Source organism: Chiloscyllium plagiosum, unplaced genomic scaffold (genome assembly GCF_037043375.1).
Source record: "Chiloscyllium plagiosum isolate Xiang-an unplaced genomic scaffold, Cpla_swu_hap1 HiC_scaffold_32, whole genome shotgun sequence".
NCBI classification, from domain to species: domain Eukaryota; kingdom Metazoa; phylum Chordata; class Chondrichthyes; order Orectolobiformes; family Hemiscylliidae; genus Chiloscyllium; species Chiloscyllium plagiosum.
This window is the reverse complement of record NW_028270170.1, coordinates 17,371,440-17,392,635: the sequence shown is the minus strand read 5'-3', so window position 1 is coordinate 17,392,635 and position 21,196 is coordinate 17,371,440. Positions and strand designations below refer to the sequence as shown.

Sequence of the window (21,196 nt, the reverse complement as noted above, 5' to 3'; positions counted from 1 at the left end):
CTCAGTTCTCCCAAAGGTCTACGTGTGACTAAATATCCATTTCCCCTTGTGGATTAAAAGAAACACACAAGCCATTCAAATTAGAGGCAGTAGCTTTGCAATTTATACCTATTTTAAGTCAATTATCATGTGGAAAACATAATTTATGATGCATTTTCTATAATTAGTTAGCACAATCCTTTGATTTGTAATCGTTAAAAACAAAGTCACGACATTATCACTGATATTTTAGATGGGGAGGAATGAAATCCCAGCCAAGCTTTACTAACCTATGGGAATGGAACATTACTATTATATTATCGAGTTTTGAGAAGATTTGTAGCTTGGGTGGAGGTTCTAGATACAGGTTTGCTCGTTGAGCTGGAAGGTTCATTTTTAGTCGTTTTGTCACCATAATAGGGAACATCTTCTGGAGGCTCACTGAAGATGTTACCTATTATGGTGATGAAATGTCTGAAAATGCACCTTCCAACTCAGCGAGCAAACCTATATCCATTACTATCATATTATAATAAAAACAACTCAAAAAGCATCCGAGAATATGCAGGTTAGGTAGATTGGCCATGCTAAATTGCCTGTAGTGTCCAGGCTGTGCAGACTACATGGATTAGCTATAGGAAATTCAGGGATAAGGTAGGGGGATGGGTCTGAGTGGGATGCTCTTCAGAGGGGATGCGAAGACTCGATGAGCTGAATTGTCTGCTTTTCCACTGTAGGGATTCTATTCTGATACAGCAACTGCCACATATGTGTGATGAGTAAGACCCAACCATTTCAACAAAACGTCCTATCTAACCAGTACGTAAATAACTTTTGCCTCAAACCTTTGACAGAGGGTAAGACCTATGCCTTTATGTACCCTGCGATGGAGCAATATGGCAATGTTTCACAGTCTGAAAGTAGTTATCGAAATTCATTGATTCATTTTGGAGGTTGATAATTTTTCCATGTTTAGATTTGACCATTTCATTGCCTGTAACTTTCTGAAAGTATCTTTTCACATAGAATATACTTAACTGTGTATTTCAGTTGTTCAATCAATTTAATTGGAAAAGAATACTCTTAGATCTCACTTGATAAAATTAATATCACTTTGCATTAAAAAAAAAACAATGAGGGGTCTATGTTAGGAACAAAGCTTGTTAACAATTTAAACAAAATTAGCCATTTCTCTAACAAGTAGGCGATACACAAGCCAAATTTTGAACTGAGCTTGAAGTTGGGTACTAACTAGGTCCAGAGACAGAAAATAGAACACACTACCACAACAGGTAAGTGCAAGATTTTCCAGTTCTATGTCAAGTTGCGCCTGGAACCAGAATCCTCCTGGAGTCAAATCAATCATGCTTTTGTTCACGTACTTATTTTGATCCTTTGCAGTTGAAGAAAGTTGACCACTTCTAGCTGGATGAAAACCCAAGTCCTTAAGCCGACAGGGTAGATTATAGTTTTTATGGAAAACTGAAATGAGGTATAAATAAAACTTAGGAAACAATGTAGTGTTAGGAATTCAATGCCTATCAATTTTGTGTACGAGCTATTCAAATAACACAGGTATGTAGAAAGGTATTTAATGCCAGATGTGCCATCATATCACTGAAACATGTAACATGGTTAAAAATGAAGGCATGAAGTGCAACTTCTAAATTTACAGTTAAAAAATCTTCAAAGCAAATCTGTTGTGACCAAGAAAAGGGCTTGTCTTGCACATTGAAATCAGTTGTATTATGTTACAAAATTAAACAAAGTAAACTTTACATTAGAGCAAGCTCCTAATGAAAATATATCATTTCCATAAGTGAAGTGATCTAGATTGGAGTCTATATTAAACATCAAACCTTACCTGCATTGAATCTACACAACGTTCATAAATCTATTTATATTTATTTCATGTTTTGAAAGAGCAATACCAAATTTCAGTATTTAGTCATCCAGGTTTATATGTTGTCCCACAGTACCAGAGGCCAAGGCAGTTTTGACTATATGTGCAAAATGCCAGGTCTTTGGTCTTTTCCAATGTGCCTAATGGAGGACATAAGCAATGGATAGGATATTCTTATGAATGCATGCAACTTAAAATAAATCCAGGATGTAAAATAAGTACTGAGCTGCCCTGGTGAACCATTTGCTTTTGTGGTACAAGCATGCATGCACAGCACTTCCACATCTACTCAATAAGTAGCACCTACTTACCAAAAGCAATACTGCAGTGATATAAAGGTGCTTCCATATTGGTGTAAATGTTCAGAGCTTTAACATTTGTGCACTGACATGGGGGTTTTATGGGGGTAAAATCACTTAAAAAGAACTAGGTCTTTTCAAACAGTTACAAGTTTGGAATAAAGATATTTATCTGAATAAACTTCTTATAAATAGGAAAGTCAATTTTTGCTGTAATGCTTCATAGGTGTAGATTTTGCAGTCAGCAGCAAAATAATAGTAAATTGCTCCAACACTGAGGAAAGCTTAATTTAAAAAATGTCTAGTGATAACTGGAGCACATCTCATTTTTCCCCACACCAACTACAGAAGATCGCCAGTACCCAGAACAGTCTTGCTGTTTGAGCAGGCTAAGCAGATAAATGAAGAATTCACATACAGGACACAAGAAACAAAACACACTGGGAGTAGACTGTCAAAGTTGGGCAGTATTTGCAAATTGCACATGCAAATTTTGACTTTGCATTCAATGCATACCTTTGCAAGCACATTTGCCACACAAGTGAAGAAATCATCTATAAAATCTCTAACATATGAAACTGAAATGCATCTGAACATTGTGAACTTCATGAAGATTTAAACTTGAGTTTTGTTCTTTATGAGATTACCCAGAGAATCTTGAATCAATTGCAATGGCATAACCAAAAATCGACAGTAGATTAAATACCTGACACTGGAACTATATAGGTAAAATACCAGAGATTGTTAGACCTGTGCAACAAGATTTTTAGCAAATTATTTTGGCCCTTTCACAAGGGTGCATGGAAAAAGATCAGGGGTCCACATAACTTTGACAGAAGAGGAAGATAGAGGTTTAGTGAATAATTACAATTAGAGATTTAAACATGTACATTTGCAAAAAGAATTTAGTCAAAGTAATTCCTAAGAAATTTTCCTGGGCAGGTAAAGGGCATAGCTCCTATAAACAATCAAATTAAATGACACAGTAAGTTATTCCACAAAGCGCAAGGCTAAAAAAAAAAGTGCTTTGCAGAGAGTACATCACAAGCCCCATCCTGAATAAAGATTGATCTCCACTATGAAGCCACAGTCTCCAATTCCAATAGATACCAAAACAGCAAGTAATTGCTTTTTTTTTCCCTGGAGAATTTTAGATTTAAATGGTGGAACAAAGGGAAAATTTGACTCAAATTTGCATAACAAATAAGAAATATTCAACATGTGGCTCTTTATTGGAAACCAAACCATAAAATTACACCTGAATTTTTCAAAGGTAATGCAGAAAAAAAATCAGATTTGCAATACTTTACTCAAAATGATAAGCAAATGAGGAAAAAAAACCAAAAAACATTCACAAGAAACCAGAAGAGGTGGAAGGGAGGGGATGGAGATCTGCATGCCATTAACTGTTACTTTTCCAGTCTTCGTTAGATTCCTGCACTTATGGTTGTTTACGCTGCAAGATTCAAAACTTATTTCTCTTGTTATTGTTCTGCCTATGTTTAAAAAAAACAGAAGACTGGGAAAAGGAGAAACATGATTAACATCCTTGATCCTTCAGCTGCCAACTAAAATGGCTTTAGTTTGCTACAATCTCATTGTTTTGCTGAAGGAAGTATTAAGATAAAAATAAATAAATACAGCTGATAGAAATACATTAGACTTTCATGACCAGTGACAACATTTTTAACAGGTATTTTTCCTCATGTCTCTCTTCGGCAGCTCAAATTTACTACAAAGTTTTAAACAGATGAAGAGTACTTTACTGGACTGCCTATTTTACAAAATTAAGATTGGAAACTGAACATCAAATCATGAGGACGGGTCACTCGACCCAAAACACTAATTCTGATTTATCTCCATAGATGCTGCCAGACCTGCTGAGCTTTTTAAGCAATTTCATTTTTTGTTTCTGATTTACAGCATCTGCTGATCTTTTGGTTTTTGTTCTGATCAAATTAAATGTAACACTAAAATACAGTGGGTCATTTCTTTCAGAATATAGAAACATTGACTGTATGCTACGATAGATGTAAAAGTCAAAACATACAAATGAACCATAAATATTCTTAGGGAGAAATTCAATTTTGGATGTTGACAAGTTTGAGAATTGTTGGTATTTTTCATTCCTAATTCTACATTAAATGTTAAAATCACAATATTTTCAAGGCCTCAGTTATTCATACAATATGAAAACAATAAAAAAAAAAGCACACAGCACGTGGTTACTGTAGCTTAAACAATGCAAGATTATAACATATATGAGAATGGTTCCAGGCAAAAGTTAGGAGAGATGATGGCCGAGTGGCATTATTGCTAGACAGTTAATCCAGAGACCCAGGGAATGTTCTGGAAACACTGGTTGGAGTCCCGCCATGGCAGAGGGTGGAATTTGAATTCTGTAAAAATCTAAAATCAATGATGACCTCAAATTGATAGCCAGAAAACCCATCTGGTTCAGTAATGTCTTTTGAAGGAAGGAGGCTGCCATGCTTACCTGGCTGGCCTACATGTGACTCCCAACCCACAGCAATGTGGTTACCTCTAAACTATCCTCTGTGCAATTAAGCATTGATAATAAATGCCTGCCTAGCCAGCAACACCCTCATCCTATAAATGAAGAAAAACTGTTCTTTGGAAAGGAGAAGGCGAAGAGGAGATTGGATACAAGTTTTCAAAATCAGGAGGGGTCTGGAACATAGTGGATAGGGAGAATGATTCCCAAACAAAAGGATTAAGAACAAGAGAGCACAGGTTTAAAGTATTTTGCAAAAGCATCAAATGCGAGGCAAGAAAATTCTTTGATACACAGCGAGTAGTGAGGCCACCGAATGCATTGCCTGGACGTGTGGGGGAAGACAGGTTCAACTGAGGCATTCAAGAGAGCACTGAATGTAAGAGAAAGAAATTGGGACTAGAAAATGGGACTAAGTTAAAATACTCAGTGCCAGGACAGACAATTGGTCAAAGAGCATCCTTCTGCACCATAAAAATTCTGGTTCTGTGTATATTATATAGAATCATAGATCCTTCCGGTCTGGCAGCAGGCCATTTGGTCCTTCGAGTCCACACCAACTCTCCAAAGAGCATCCCAACTTCTGACCCTATCCCTGTAACCCTGCATTTCCCATGGCTAATCCACCTAGCCTGCACATCCCTGAACATTGTAGGCAATTTAGCATGGCCAATCCACCTAACCTTTGAACTGTGGGAGGAAATCCATGCAGATGGGGGCAGAATTTACAAACTCACACAGCCACCCAAAGCTAGAATCAAACCCAGGTCCCCGGTGCTCTGAGGCAGCAGTGCTAACCATTCAGCCACTGTGCCACCCCTAATATTATAATAAAATTAAACTGTGTCCAGAAGCTAACAGATCTACAGCAACAATTGCAGCTCATAAAAATGGTACCCAAAAATGGCTTGGACGTATACTAAAATCTATTACTTTGACAGAGTAAGAGTTTGTTTATTTCCCTTCGACTTAGACAGTTGACATGATCTACTTCTAGACACAATGCTATACAGTGTGAAATAATCAAACCTAATCAAGACTCCTATTCAACTGTCCTGACTTGTCCAATCAGTTTGGAATCAGGCACATTAAATGGAGCACTGCATAATGAAACTTAATTTCCTAGTGATAATTTTGCTCTCAGAAATAGCTAATTTAGTCAAATCCAGCAGCAGCCACAGCCAGAAATAAACACTGGGGAGCTGCAGTTCAAATGGCTGTTTGCAATGTAATAAATCTCCAAAAACTGAAACCAAACTGATAACACGTGCACCAAGGAAAAATACCTGTTTTTCTTTTGGGCAATTTCTTGAAATGTTTAATTTTTTTAAATATTACTGCTTTGTAATCCAATTTTAGATGCCCGAATTAAACCATTACTGACTTAATTACAAATGTTAACCATTTTAAAGTTAGCAGCTGCAAGTTACTGTGCATATCTATGTCAGTATTTACATTAGCCTTAGAGGTAGACTCCCTTTGATAAGAGGATAGATATTAAACTCTTCAAATGTGCATGTCAACATTCTCAGTGATTCCATCAAATCAAATATAAACAAGAAGGACCAAAAGCAATGTCCAAGATACCAAAGCTGAGTGGGAGACAAAGTGTAGATGTTCTTTTTATTTGACCCTGGACTATTTACAAATAGTATGCATCTGCTAGTTCCTTTCATACTTTATCTGAATTTCTCACATTAGCATGCTACATCAAGCAAACCAGCTGCAAAATTATTTACTGCTTGCAATGCAGAATTTAAAATTTAATTGTGAAATACAGTTCTATATTTTTTGAACAGTCAAAGTATTGCCATTTGCACCAGGCATAATGAATCACTTGATCACAAAGAAAATCGATTGAGGATTGAGGGTTAACAAAGGAGTGTAACATTTTCCTGTCAATTAATTTAAAAAGATGCAAAATGAAAGATGTTCCATTATAGATATCTGACTTCATCCAGCTTATATTCCTGTTGAGTGGGTTGCAAGATCTACCATACCCAGACACAAATTCTACCTCACATCTGCAGTCACCTTTTAAATATTGAAAACCAGTTAATGGTTATCTAATGATTTCCAATATTTACACACACAGTATTTAGGACAGTTACTAGTTGCAGAAGTTGAACATTGGGTTCAATATGGAGTACATTTACCACTGAGCTCAAAACCAAAAACCTCTATTGCTTACTTTTCCAGACCTGCATTGCAGCATTCAAATCAGTGACTAGGAGTAACTGTGGAGAATGCTCTCTACCTTAACCTGGTCTCAGATTGTCAATCCAGATCATCATGAGTTGTCTTCACAGTTAAGCAACAGGTAGAGTTATACTCAGGGAATTGGACCATACAGGTGAGATCCCAGGCAGCACCATCACCAATGGGCAAAGATAGGAAGAAACCTCTTAGTAAATAGATCAATAACTGGGGGCCAAGTTTTAGAAGGAAAGAACAGGAGGTATAAAGGGGAATGAGGGCAGTGGGTATCTGGAACTTGCACAAAAAGGGTGTAAAAACTCTCAAAATACTTGAGCAATATTTAGATGGATTCTTATGTACCACAGTGTACAAGGCCTTGGGCCAAAGCTGGATTTGAACAGATGGATGCTTGATGACCATGGTCACAATGGGCCAAAAGACTTTCTCCACCCCCACCTCCCCCCCCCCCCCCCCCCCCCCCCATTCTGTAAAAACTCTGATTCTATGAGCAGCCTCGGATATGCCCTGTCCTACTGACATTGCAGCTTTGGTACAAGCATGAGTAAAAGAGCTGAACTACAGGAGATGAGGGGAGAGAAATTACTTTGGTATATACTAACTTAATGTTCAAAGAATGGCAGAGTCCAAGCGAAACTTGAGTCAATGAAAATTAGGGGAAAAGTCTCCACTGAAGTCATAGCTAGCACAAGGAAAGATGATGTCAAAACAGGCTAGGTGAGTTGTTGCAGTGCATTTTATTTAAGCAAAGGTGCTGCCACTGGTTGCTGGAGATAAATTCTCAGTAATAAGGAATCAATGCAGGTGTTTTTCAGGATAATTGTCCTGGAACCAACTAACTTCAGCTGCTTCAATTATACCCCCTCCATCATGAAGGTCAACATGAGCATGTTCACTAATGCTTGCATATATTCACAATGACTCAGACATTGAATCAGTTTGCTACCACATACAGAAAGACTTGAACAATGTCCAGGCATGGGCTGATAAGTGGTGAGTAATGTTCATTTCACAGTGCCAAGAAATGACCATCTCCAATAAGAGAGAACCCAAACATCATCACTTGACATTCAACTGCGTTAGTATTGCTGAAACCTCCCTACCCCACCCACCATCACTCAACATTCTGGGGATTTCATTTGGCCAGAAACTAAATGGTCTAGCCACATAAACACTCTGGCTACAAGAACAGATTAGATATTAGGAATTCTGTAGCAATTAACTCAAAACCTGTTCAGCACTTACAAGGCAGAAGTCAGGCAAGTGACAAAATACATGCAACTTCCCTGGATAAGCACAGTTCTAACAAGACAAACAGCTTGATACCATGCAGAACAAAGTAGCCTGCTTGATTAGCAGCATATTAACCACCTTGAAACAACTTCCCACCGCTGTATCCTCCTCCTTTAACATTTTAGGCTTCATCCAGAAGTTTCTCAGAGTTTGAGTTATAAGGAGAGTCTGAATAGGCTAGGGACTTCTTTCACTGGAGTGTAGGAGGTTGAGGGGTGATCTTATACAGGCTTATAAAATCATAAAGGGCATAGATAAGGTGAATAGCAAAGATCTTTTCCCTAATGTGTGGAAGTTCAAAATTAGAGGGCAAAGTGAGAGGAGAAAGATTTAAAAGGGACTGGAGGGCATCTTTTTCACAGAGAGTGGTTTGTATGTTGAATGAACTGCCAAAGAAAGTGGTAGGTGCAGGAACAGTTCCAGCATTTCAAATATATTTGGACAGGTACATAAATAGGAAAAGGTTTAGAGGTGTATGGACCAAATACAGGCAAATGGGACAAGTTTAGTTTGGGAAACCTGGTCAGTAAGACAGGTTGGACTGAAGTATTTATTTCCATGCTGCATGACTGTATGATTTGAAATAAATCACCATTTATAATTTGTTCCTCTAGTTAAAATCAACAATTTCAATTGTTGCTTAAAACCTGTTATGCTTTTGGACAATATTTACGTTGACCATAAAGAATAATCAGGTGAGCAGATCTAGTCCCTCACTTTTAAGTTAATACAGAAGAACAGTACCAATTACCATCATTCAGTTCCTGTGAGGTTTCTTTTCCCCCTACATCTCAGAGGTGTTTTTTTTTTTAAGTTTCTTAGAGCTACACAAGAATATTCAGTGTAAATTTGCACCAGATTTTCTAGGAAGCCAAGAATGATACACTTGCCCATTCAGCATCAGTATAACAGTGTGGCCGAATTTAACGACATTTAACATTTGAAGAGCTTTTAAACAGTACAGACTCTTAATTCATCTAATTTTCTAGAGACATCACACCCGATTACAAATATATAATTACAAGGCACCCCGATTATTAAGATTGAAGTAGAATAGCAAAGTAAGCAAAATTCAAAATCATGCAGTTTATCACAAGTGCAATGTAATTATCAGACATATGAGCTTTAGAAAATATTTGATGTAACTATAAATTATTACTTCTTGCAGTGTACAATCACGAAGTAAGCTGGCATACCAGAAATATGGGTAGAGCTGCACACATGCATGGCAAGCTTCAACTAATCCTCAATGAGACATGTTAAAATGAATTTAAAATGAGAAATTTACAATAATCCGACCTCATCAAAGAACTGCTGAGTTCTGCGTAGAATATATTTCAGTTCAGTCAGCTCTAAGAAGTTGCGTTTTAATGCCTCCTGGTTAGTATTGATTTCTTTCAGTTCATTTTCAAGTTTCTCAAAAGTTGCCTAAAAAAAAAAGCATTTTAGTTAAAATTCAGTGTGTAACTGCGAATTTTCACTTCCACTATTTCAATTGTAGATGGTATGTTTATACTGGATTATGATGTATGTCACCCAAGGTACTCAAATAATCAACTGTTCAAGTCAAGCTCCATTGCTGCTGTTAATGTCACCCGAAGTATTCTTGCGCTTAAACGCAAGATTAAAGAGAGAGGATGACTAACTGCAAAAACTGTACACAGTGATTAGATTCTTCAAAGTCATCCATTACATCAACGTATAAAACTATAACATCACTGCTCCAGAATCATCAGCTGCATTAACAAGAACTTCAATTCACCAAGTTACAAGAAAGACATTAGTAAAGCAAGGATGTAAATTTTGCCTCATGCAATACAGAAATGAAAATTCTCTTATTGTGATCAATGAGCTAGAAATAATAATCTCAATAACTTGTCAGGTTCTGTTCTGCAAGACAGGATTCACCTGGTGAAGCACACATCTGAAGTACTGTATTCCAGAGAAAGAAGAAGAAATTTGTGTCAAGGGTAATACCATTACTCAACTAAATTTGTGCATAAATTAAAAAGAATTTGCTGCCAATTCACGTTAAACACAGAGACTAATGTTCCTGTAACTCACATCATTCAGCTTGTCTAACTGGACAATGGATCACACACTAGGCAGAAATGAGACTCGAACAGTCATTGCTACTTTTCCCAAAGCCTAGCATGCAAGCATGTAACCTGCAGAAGCCCTAACCATGCTTGATTTAAGATTGGTTAACTGAGCAAAGGTCACATATCATAGAAATGAAGTTCATGCTTGTGGTACACACAGTCATAAATAAATAATCCACCACATTTACAGAATGACTGCCCTTTGGCAGAAAGTTTCAAAAGCCAAATTTATAACTTATAATGCTTACCTCCAAGTCAATCATGTCTCGAGGAAAAGGAACTTCAGGATTTTCTCCAGTGTCCAAAATGACAAGATTTGCTTTTCTGATTTCCTTTTCAACAAATCCTGAAAACAGTTAAAAAAGCAATAAAAAATTTTAAACCATTATGAATTTAAAATAAATTTGTATTCAACCCAAAACAGCACTATTCACCACGAAAGAAATATTATTTTTTTAAAAAATATATTCACTTCTGGCTGTTAAAATTTAGTTCAACAAACTTTTTCCTAACTGGCACCTATAGGTCCAGGAGTGTGCTTGGTTGATCAAATATTCCAGATAATCAAGAGGTTCGCATTATGTAAAAAAACAAATGAAGAGATAGAAACATAATGCAGGCGCTATACACATCATTGTTATACTTTACTTACAGCACAAATCACTTAAATAAAAATGCAACTTTGCCTTAAACAAAACAGACAGTCTTCTAACTCAACCTTCAACTGACTACTCGTACAATGCAGTGGATCATGGTACTTCAGGAAAAATTGGCTCAAAATTGAAACAACTGTTGATAGCTTGTGTGGCCATTCAATTGAATAAGTACATTTACATCGAGGCAAATAAATTAAAAACTGCAATAACTGAACAAAATAATACATTGAACTTCACAGTATTTGAGCTGTATGATTTTTGCCGGTTTATAAGGTGACATTTAAAACAAATTATTGTATTTGTAATCAGAGGAAATGCTGTGAATTTATTTCTCACATCCGTGCCTTTGCTTGGTTTTCCAAATATCTTGTTAGATAATATTCTTTAAATACAAGGCAACTGAAACAGTATAAAGTACTCAACAGGACAGTGTTTTAATTTGTTTTGTTTTATAATTTGCAAAAGCTATCATTTCACTTAGAAGAAAAAAACATGTGAAACTGCTTTAAAAAGAACTGCATGCAGCTTCCCTAATATTCTGCTCGACAAATCATAACTTTGTGTCAAGTACCTTACACAAACGTGGTACAGATACTCATTAGGCTTGCATGATACTTACGTAGCTTACGATCCATTTCTTCACAACGCCGAACCTCATTTACAAATTTGCGCTGAAATACATTCACATCTGGATTTAGCTGCACAAAAAAGGATGAAATTGAGTAACTGCATAGAAAAAGAGGAATTTCTGTGATGTTTCATTAAAATATAATACTAATTGCAATAAACTGTTAGTTACAGGCCCTTCTGACCAATAATGCCCAGGAGATTGAATCTTGCATTTTGAATTTCTGACATATTACAGAAATAAAATTGTTGGTGCATGTATAGTGATATAGTGATAGCATATCAAAATGTGGACAAAAATCAACATGTATTAAATTCAATAAAATATTCACAAATCCCCATGGCAGCAGTACTCAACTCAGCCATTAGGCACACACGAAGTAAAGTTCTGAACATTCTGAGGAAGAAAGTCGTGTGAAGATAAAATGACATTAGTTATTGCAAATTTATGTTATAACACCCAGCCTAAAAGTAATAACTAGCATCCAACTAATGGACACAATAATAAACTAAGGAATTTATTATTGCTTGATCAGAGTGGACACTCAATGAACGACTAATGATAAAATCCCTAAGGCAGTGACACATTAACAACTCCAACTTTGAATACTGCCTACGAGGTAGACGAAGATCAAGATTCCAGGAATACTTGAAGGCAAATGACAGGAAATATAGTATGTCAAAATAGATTGGTAGAAAACTGTTTCAGAATGAACTAACAGGGAAGCAAACTCAAGTGGTGGCATTGTTTCCTTACAACAGCAAAGAATGCAGTGAGCCAAGGATGACGGGCAAGCCGGAAAGACTGAGCAATCCTAACATCAGATACATCATCCTCACCACACAGGACAAAGCTAAACATTGGAGAGAACCAAGAGCGAGGGATAACTTTTGCCAATAATGCCAAGACCTTAGCATTATATTTAGCAAGTTAACAGATTACACTGCAACTTTAATGTGATGGTCTCCCAGTGGCAACTATAATATCCAGTTATTGAAGCAGAAGGCAAGGCAGCTAAGGATTTGGAAATGGTCACCCATTCTCTAATTTGAAACTTAAAAACTTGGCTGTTTGTGAAATCACTGAGTGTAAATAGGACAGAATCATGAATTAGCAGTAAAGTAAAGGCAGTTCTCATGTTAATTTCACAGAACTAGGCAAGTCAGCAAAAAACATCAACTTACATCTCGAAATTGGACCATCCCAAGCTCTCCTAGTTCACTGACACAACAGTATGCAGCTTCTGACTGCAAGAAAAGCTGTGCAAGTGTCATCTCCTCACTCCTGAATAGTTCCCCCATGATGGATCACTGCAGTGGTATAAACTGTTTTCAATAAGTAACGTTTCGTTTGATCTATAAGCAATGAAGAAAAAAAATTTACAATGTACAAAAGAAAAATTTCTGTTTCAATGTTATGAAAGGAACAGTCTACCAAAACTCAAAAGATCAAGAATGTTTAATTTCAAAATATTTGATTATGAAAGAGGGAACCATTGCACACTCAAATTTGCCAAATACTAGTTTATATAGTTATAAACAAACAGCCCCTTCTCAAAGGAAAAAAACTGATACGCACTGAAGGTGGAAGTAGTTGTGGTGGAGGTTGATGGACAGGAAAACCAATGCAAATAAGATCAACCACACAAACATCACAGTGCTGAGAAACATGCAGTGTTATCAATGTGACATTGCACAAAAAAAGTTTTTCTGAATTGCTATTTGCAAAGGAAAAGCTTGGCACTTGATGTCTATATCTATTTGCACGTTTCAATAAAGCATCAAAATTCCTAAAATAACACAGACTTATTACAAATAAGATACTATGCACACAAGTACAAAATGCACAATTCAGTCTCTTAAAATGAAAGCTGTAGTCTTCCTGAAGTTTACAGAGACATTCCGAAGAGTTGGAAATGCAGAACCACAGTCCCAAGGATGAATGTGGTGGTCAACAGTCACCAATTGAGCAGCAGCTCAACATTCCAAAAGTTCCTGCTTGCCACCTTCTCCCTTCAGATCCTGCTCAGGATCAACAGAATTAGCCATAAAATGCAGCAGACTCATCATACTAATAACTGCAAGGAAACATCTGTCTTGTTACACTCATATACGATCTTTAAGAAAGTATCTCAAGAAACTTCACAAAGTATAACACTAAACATGACAGCCGTTTATGGAGATATTAAACCAGATAACTGCTTGATAATGCTTTCGGTCACATTTTAAAATCTTGAAAGACAAAAGAAATAAAACAGCAGGAAGATGCAGAGGATATTCCATGCTTTGGGCTTTGGCAATTGAAGGTACAACTATTAAATGGGAAATTGATTAAAGTTGGGGGATGGTGCATGGCCAGAATTGAATGAGAATTATTACATCAGAGTTGTAAGGCTAGCTGAGATTACAAAAATAGGGAGGGCGAGGCAAGCAGGGATTTGAAAAGAAGAATAAAAATTTTATAATCCAAGCATTATTCAACTAGCAATCAATACAAATCGACAAACACAGATGAGATAAGTGAACGCAGAATGGATCGTCATTAAGGTTTGGATGATAAGATTACACAGGGTAGATTGTGGGAGATCAGCCAATAGGGTATTTAAATAGGAAAAGTATGGAAGTAACAAAGGCATGAATGAGAATTTCAGCCAAAACACATTAAACAAGCAACACCTTCCCATTACCAGGACAGTTAAATACAATTTACAAAAAGCGTGTGTTATCAGTCCAGTTAAAATGAGGTCCTTCAACCAAAACATGTTTGGGAAGGACTGCCCTAAATCATCTGACTTTTTGAAAAAATGTTTAGTAATTCAAATTCCACCACTCAGCATAGTGTCAGGAAATAATCGACTATTTGTAAACAAATATAATAAATAGATCTTCACCAATTTGAGATACTTATTTCCCCTGCTATCAGTCTTAACTGATCGGAAAGTCACTTTTTAAGATTATTATGGATGTTTCTAGGTCCCCAGTAAAGAGACAGCACAGTTCTCATATGTCAATGAAAGCTGGACATACGATGCATATATAATAGTAGTTTTACTTTCAGAATCAATTACTATAACAGAAAACAATATCCATAGATTTCAAATACCACCACTGTCATGCACAATTTTCAGACTCAGTCTAATAACTAGCAAGTAACGTACATTTGTCATCTGATTCTTAGAATAAGTACATGAACAAGAAATGTTTGGAAAGATATAGGCCAAGTGCAGGCAAGTGGGACTAGTTTAGTTTGCAATTATGGTCAGCATGAACTGGTTGGACTGAAAGGTTTGTTCCTCTGCGGTATGTCTGTATAAACAGGAGTTAATTATGCTGTAACATTGAAAGATCCTGCATTTTTCTTGCCGTGACAGTTTTGATCTTTTTAATACAAATTCAATACCTTTGCTCCACATCTCAAAACATTTCTTCTCAACAATATTTCTGGTTTATCCTGAAGTCACATACAGAAACATGTTTTAAAATGTTCCGGTGTTATTTTGCTCTAATCATGAATATTTCTTCAATTATGGAACAATCTAACAGTACTATTCTCTCAAAACTACAACAGTAGATCATCTCCAAATAACACTTTCTGGGTCACATCCAAGAAACAGTATTAATAATTTGGTAATACTTTCACAAACTATAGGACCATTAATATAATTGACATTCGTCCTGTAGATGTGAATACAATTAGAAGAATCTGAAACTATTCAACATAAATTAAAGCATCCTCCAATTCAAAACATCATTCACTGCAATGGAGCAAATAACTTGTATATATCTAGAACCTTTGATATAATAAAGCAGCTCAAGGCAGTTTAAAGATGCATTTTTAAACAAGTATCAAGCCATATACGGAGATCTTGGTCAAAGGGGGATGTTTTATGGACTGTCTTGAAGGAAGAGAGAGAAGTACAGTGGCAATTCCAGAGCACAGAACTGTGGGAGCTGAAAATACTACTGTCAATGGTAGTGCAATCAAAAGCAAACAGGCAGAAGGCCAGTATGACAGAATTGTATGTGATTTCAGAGTTGTAGGAAATTACAGACAAAAGGAGTAACAAGGAGAGATCGAAAATAAAAATGACTTTTTTATTTTGGTCAAGGTATCACTGCCAAGGGTCAACATAAGCCCAAGAGCATAGTGATGAATGAAGGGGATTTGGTGCAAGTTAGCATAGAGGCCTGAATTAGTTAAGTTGCTGAAGAATATACAATGGAATGCAAACCAAGTGAATTCATTCAGCTCAGTAAGAAAAAAATACATGGATAATTTCTACAGCTGAGCTGGAGTTAACAACATTATAATGCTGAAAGGAGACAGATTTAATGATAGAACAGATTCTGGTCTAAAAGAACAGAAGTTATAAACCAAGCTACAAATATTTTGACTTATTCTGTGAAAATGTATGTTAAAAACAATATCAAATACACTTGCAATGCCAAAGATTATAGTATCAACCACTATTTTTCCAATCTAATAAAAACACCCATTCAATTCATTAATTTAAAAAATTATCTACATTTGACATTTTTACAGCACATACAACAAATTAGGAGTTGGCTGTTTACAGGTTTAAATCAGCATCAAATTGGATTTCTAAATTAAAAGGACATAGCTCTGGTTTAACATTACCGTGCTGACAATACCCAGATCAATAGCGCATCTATAATTCAGGTAATTATACAGAGGGAAGGCTTTATTTTATAATTAAAATCCACCCTACCATTTAAGCAAATTTTAAACACCTCCCTTCACGTCCATTTCACCACCTCAATTTAAAAAGCATTTTGAAAACCTCCTCTCTCGTCCAATAATGCAGGTGACTCGGCGCTATGGAAGCAGGAAGAACGCAGAGGCACAATACCAAAACGGCATCAAGATGAAGCCCAGGAGGGAGACAGCGCCCAGGTAGATGTCACCCCTCACCACCCTATACAGGCCAAAGACCCTTCCCCTCCATGTCCCTGTCCATCTCCCCCTCCCCGGGGATGTCAACCCATCGAAAGTATTCCACTGCGCCACAATCAGACAACCAAAGCCAGCAAAGGCTGTGCCTCATCATCGTTCCCGATGAATTCGACAGCCATTTCCAACAAAGAGAGAGATCATTTACCACCGGCCTCTGTCTCCCACCACATCAGTCGGCTCCGTGACAGCAACGCGATCACGTGACACCACTAGCCCACCTGCTCGAGGCGATTGCGCATGCGCTCGATTAACCAGCTGGCGATGATGTGCGCGTCCGCTCCAGCCCACAACAAGGAGTGGGATGTGCGCATGCGCTTTCTGTCGGTCTGCATCTTTCTCTCCAACCCGCAGAGGGGAATGTGAGCATGCGCTTTGTGTCGGTCTGCGTCTTTCCCTCAAACCCGCAGAGGGGAATGTGCTCATGCGCGTTTTCGTCTCACCCGCCCACTGCAGTGCGCGTGCGTGTTCCTATTTCTCTAACTGATGTTGTAGCATGTCGTGCACTAATGTTTGGGAGTTAAGATTCTCTGAAGTGCTCACTATTGATACAAAAACAGAAATTTCTGGAAAAATTCAGTAGGTCTGGCAGCACTTGTGGAGAATTAGCATTTCGAATCATGTGACCTTTCTGCAGGACTAATTGTAACTAAGTATATATTCTGAAGATGAGGTGGGGGAATGGGGAAAGAGTAAACAATAAGTGGGGATGGAGCCCAGAGAGAGAAAGAAAAACAATTGGACAGAGAGGAATGAGTGAAGGTCAGCTTGGGAAAACCAATATCTGCTAATAGGGGTCATCGATGGCTGCCAGTGGGTCTGGTAGCAGGCTATGTGATGACAAGCGCTGAAAATGTGTTGCTGGTAAAGCACAGCAGGTCAGGCAGCATCCAGGGAACAGGAGAATCGACGTTTCGGGCATAAGCCCTTCATCAGGAATGAGGAAAGTGTATTCAGCAGGCTAAGATAAAAGGTAGGGAGGAGGGACCTGGGGGAGGGGTGTCGGAAATGTGATAGGTGGAAAGAGGTCAAGGTGAGGGTGATAGGTCAGAGTGGGATGGGGCAGAGAGGTCAGGAAGAAGATTGTAGGTTAGGAGGGCGGTGCTGAGTTTGAGGGATTGAACTGAGACAAGGTGGGGGGAGGGGAAATGAGGAAACTGGTGAAATCCGAGTTCATTCCTTGTGGTTGGAGGGTTCCTAGGCGGAAGATGAGGCGCTCTTCCTCCAACCGTCGTGTTGTTGTGGTCTGGCGGTGGAGGAGTCCAAAGACCTGCATATCCTTGGTGGAGTGGGAGGGGGAGTTGAAGTGTTGGGCCACAGGGTGGTTGGGTTGGTTGGTCCGGGTGTCCCAGAGGTGCTCTCTGAAGCGCTCTGCAGGTAGGTGGCCTGTCTCCCCAATATAGAGGAGGCCACATCGGGTGCAGTGGATGCAATAGATAATGTGTGTGGAGGTGCAGGTGAATTTCTGGCGGATATGGAAGTTTCCTTTGGGGCCTTGGAGGGAAGTGAGGGGGGAGGTGTGGGCGCAAGTCTTACAGCTCCTGCATTTGCAGGGGAAGGTGCCGGGAGTGGAGGTTGGGTTGGTGGGGGGTGTGGATCTGACGAGGGAGTCACGGAGGGAATGGTCTTTACGGAACTCTGATAGGGGAGGGGAGGGAAATATATCCCTGGTGGTGGGGTCCGTTTGGAGGTGGCGGAAATGACGGCGGATGATACTCTGTATGTGGAGATTGGTGGGGTGGTAGGTGAGGACCAATGGGGTTCTGTCCTGGTGGTGGTTGGAGGGGCGGGGCTCAAGGGCGGAGGAGCGGGAAGTGGAAGAGATACGGTGGAGGGCATCGTCGACCACGTTGGGGGGGAAATTGCGGTCCTTGAAGAAGGAGGCCATCTGGGTTGTATGGTTTTGGAACTGGTCCTCCTGGGAGCAGATGCGGCGGAGCTGAAGGAATTGGGAGAATGGGATGGCGTTTTTACAGGGGGCAGGGTGGGAGGAGGTCTAGTCAAGGTAGCTGTGGGAGTCGGTCGGTTTAAGTAGATGTCGGTGTTGATTTCTCTCTCTCTGCTCTCTGCTCATTCCTGAAGAAGGGCATGTGCCCGAAACGTCGAATCTTCTGTTCCCTAGATGCTGCCTGACCTGCTGTGCTGTTCCAGCAATAAAGTTTCAGCTTTGATCTCCAGCGTCTGCAGACCTCACTTTCTCCTCGTCGGTGTTGATTTGGTCACCCGAGATAGAGATAGAGAGGTCTAGAAAGGAGCGGGAGGAATCTGAGACTGTCCAGGTGAATTTGAAGTCGGGGTGGAAGGTATTGGTGAAGTGGATGAACTGTTCAACCTCCTCGTGGGAGCACGAGGTGGCGCCGATACAGTCATCGATGTAGCGGAGGAAAAGATGGGGGGTGGGGCCAGTGTAGTTGCGGAAGATGGATTGTTCCACATATCCTACGAAGAGGCAGGCATAGCTGGGGCCCATGCGGGTGCCCATGGCTACTCCTTTCGTTTGGAGGAAGTGGGAGGATTGGAAAGAGAAGTTGATCAGGGTGAGGACCAGTTCCGTCAGTCGGAGGAGGGTGTCAGTGGAAGGGTACTGGTTGGTACGGCGGGAAAGGAAGAAGCGGAGGGCTTTGAGTCCTTCGTGATGGGGGATGGAGGTGTAAAAGGACTGGATGTCCATGGTGAAGATAAGGCGTTGGGGATCGGGGAAGCGAAAATCATGGAGGAGGTGGAGGGCATGAGTGGTGTCCCGGACGTAGGTGGGGAGTTCTTGGACTAAGGGGGACAGGACCATGTCGAGATATGCAGAGATGAGTTCGGTGGGGCAGGAGCAGGCGGAGACAATGGGTCGGCCGGGGTAGTCAGGTTTGTGGATTTTGGGCAGGAGGTAGAAACGGGCGGTGCGGGGTTCTGGGACAATGAGGTTAGAGGCGGTGGATGGGAGATCCCCTGAGGTGATGAGGTCATGGATGGTCTGGGAGATGATGGTTTGGTGGTGGGAGGTGGGGTCATGGTCAAGGGGGCAGTAGGAGGAGGTATCTGCAAGTTGGCGTTTGGCCTCAGCGGTGTAAAGGTCGGTGCGCCAAACTACTACCGCACCTCCCTTGTCTGCTGGTTTGATAGTGAGGTTGGGGTTGGAACGGAGGGAGTGGAGGGCTGCGCGTTCTGAGGGTGAGAGGTTGGAGTGGGTGAGAAGGGTGGGGGAGTTCAGGTGACGGTTAATATCGCGGCGGCAGTTGGCTATGAAGAGGTCGAGGGCAGGTAAGAGGCCAGCACAGGGTGTCCAGGTGGATGGGGTGTGTTGGAGGCGTGAGAAGGGGTCGTCAGAGGGTGGGCGAGAGTCTTGGTTGAAGAAGTAGGCGCGGAGGCGAAGGCGGCGGAAGAATTGTTTGATGTCATGCCGTGTGTTGAACCCATTAATCGAGAGCATAGGGGAATGAAGGTGAGGCCTCTGCTGAGGACTGATCTTTCATCCTCAGAGAGGGGTAGGTCTGGAGGGATGGTGAAAACACGGCAGGGCTGGGAGCTAGGACCTGGTGTGGGGCTGGAGCTGGGTGTGGGGGTGGGGTTAGGCCTGGGGGCGGGGACGGAGATCGGCGTGGGGTTGGGGTTGGGCGTGGTGATGGAGATCGGCGAAGGGGCGGTGTTAGACGTGGTGACGGAGATCGGCGTGGGGGCGGGGTTAGCCATGCAGTCGGAGATCGGTGAAAGGGCGGGGTTAGGCATGGTGACGGAGATCGCCGTGGGGGCGGGGTTAGGCGTGGTGACGGTACTTGGAGGGGTGGGGTTAGGCGTGGTGACGGGGTTAGGCGTGGGGGCGGAGATACATGCAGCGTTGTGGTCATGTAGGTTAGTTACGTCACTGGGGGCAGAAGTGGCTGCGGCGACCACAGAGGTAGAGTTATTCCTGATAGCCGCGGGGGTCGCGAATCTGTCGGCGATGGTCTTCATGGCGATCGCGGAGGCGGTTGTCTGAGCGGCGACCGCGGAGGCGGTTGTCTGAGCGGCGACCGCGGAGGCGGTTGTCTGAGCGGCGATCGCGGAGGCTGCGGGGTCGGTGGGGGCGGAAGTGACGTCAACGTCGGCGGCGGAGGCTATTGCCGCGGGCGATGGAGTGGCCACGTGTGTAATGGCGCCGGACTGATTTCGGAGGCCGATGGAAGATTCTGGAATAGTTGAGGAATCCGGAGTGTGGGGGTAAGTACATGAAAGTTTTTGGTACTTACTGTCTTTAATTTCCGATATGGCTAGGAAGAACTGTTTGTTTAGTGTATGGATTCTTCTGTGAATGAAGAACAGTAGAGGTCCTTTGCAGGTCTGTGAGAGTGTTGTCCTGAGCTGGGGTAGGTCCAGTTGCAGGGAATGTAGGTAGCGGCGCATGGCTGCAAGCGTGGAGCGGAGGATCCAGAGGGAGGTCCGTTGCTGAAGGCTTCGGATTTGTTGCAGGTACTGGGTGTCCTGGTGGGTCCAAATTTTGTTGGTTGGAACGTAGTCCGGAGTCCGTGTGGAATCAGTTGGTTCCGTAGGCAGGTGCTGAGGAAGGCGATGTGGCTGTGGTAGCGAGTTTGTTTGAGAATGTGGCTGAAGAGCTTCTGTGCAGAGGAGATGACCTGGGGGGTGCAGTGAGAGAGGGACTCACTGA

The 21,196-nt window shown here is 40.8% G+C and overlaps 1 protein-coding gene across 5 annotated transcripts in view; it reads right to left on the bottom strand.

Moving 5' to 3' along the window:
* Positions 1-16,835, bottom strand: part of LOC122539857 (V-type proton ATPase 116 kDa subunit a 1) — a 66,992-nt gene extending 50,157 nt beyond the window's left edge. For 2 of the 5 annotated variants that reach the window (XM_043674981.2, XM_087977828.1), the window contains exons 1-5: positions 16,322-16,685; positions 12,777-12,947; positions 11,584-11,662; positions 10,557-10,654; positions 9,506-9,634 (exon numbers count right to left, since the gene is read on the bottom strand). In XM_043674981.2, the coding sequence (XP_043530916.1) occupies positions 9,506-9,634; positions 10,557-10,654; positions 11,584-11,662; positions 12,777-12,893 (423 nt within the window). In that variant the 5' untranslated portion in view covers positions 12,894-12,947; positions 16,322-16,685. Of the gene's footprint in view, positions 1-9,505; positions 9,635-10,556; positions 10,655-11,583; positions 11,663-12,776; positions 12,948-16,321; positions 16,686-16,711 lie in introns of those variants that run through there. The other 3 variants (XM_087977829.1, XM_087977830.1, XM_043674980.2) reach the window with 2 other exon arrangements.
* Positions 16,836-21,196: the final 4,361 nt, after the last annotated feature.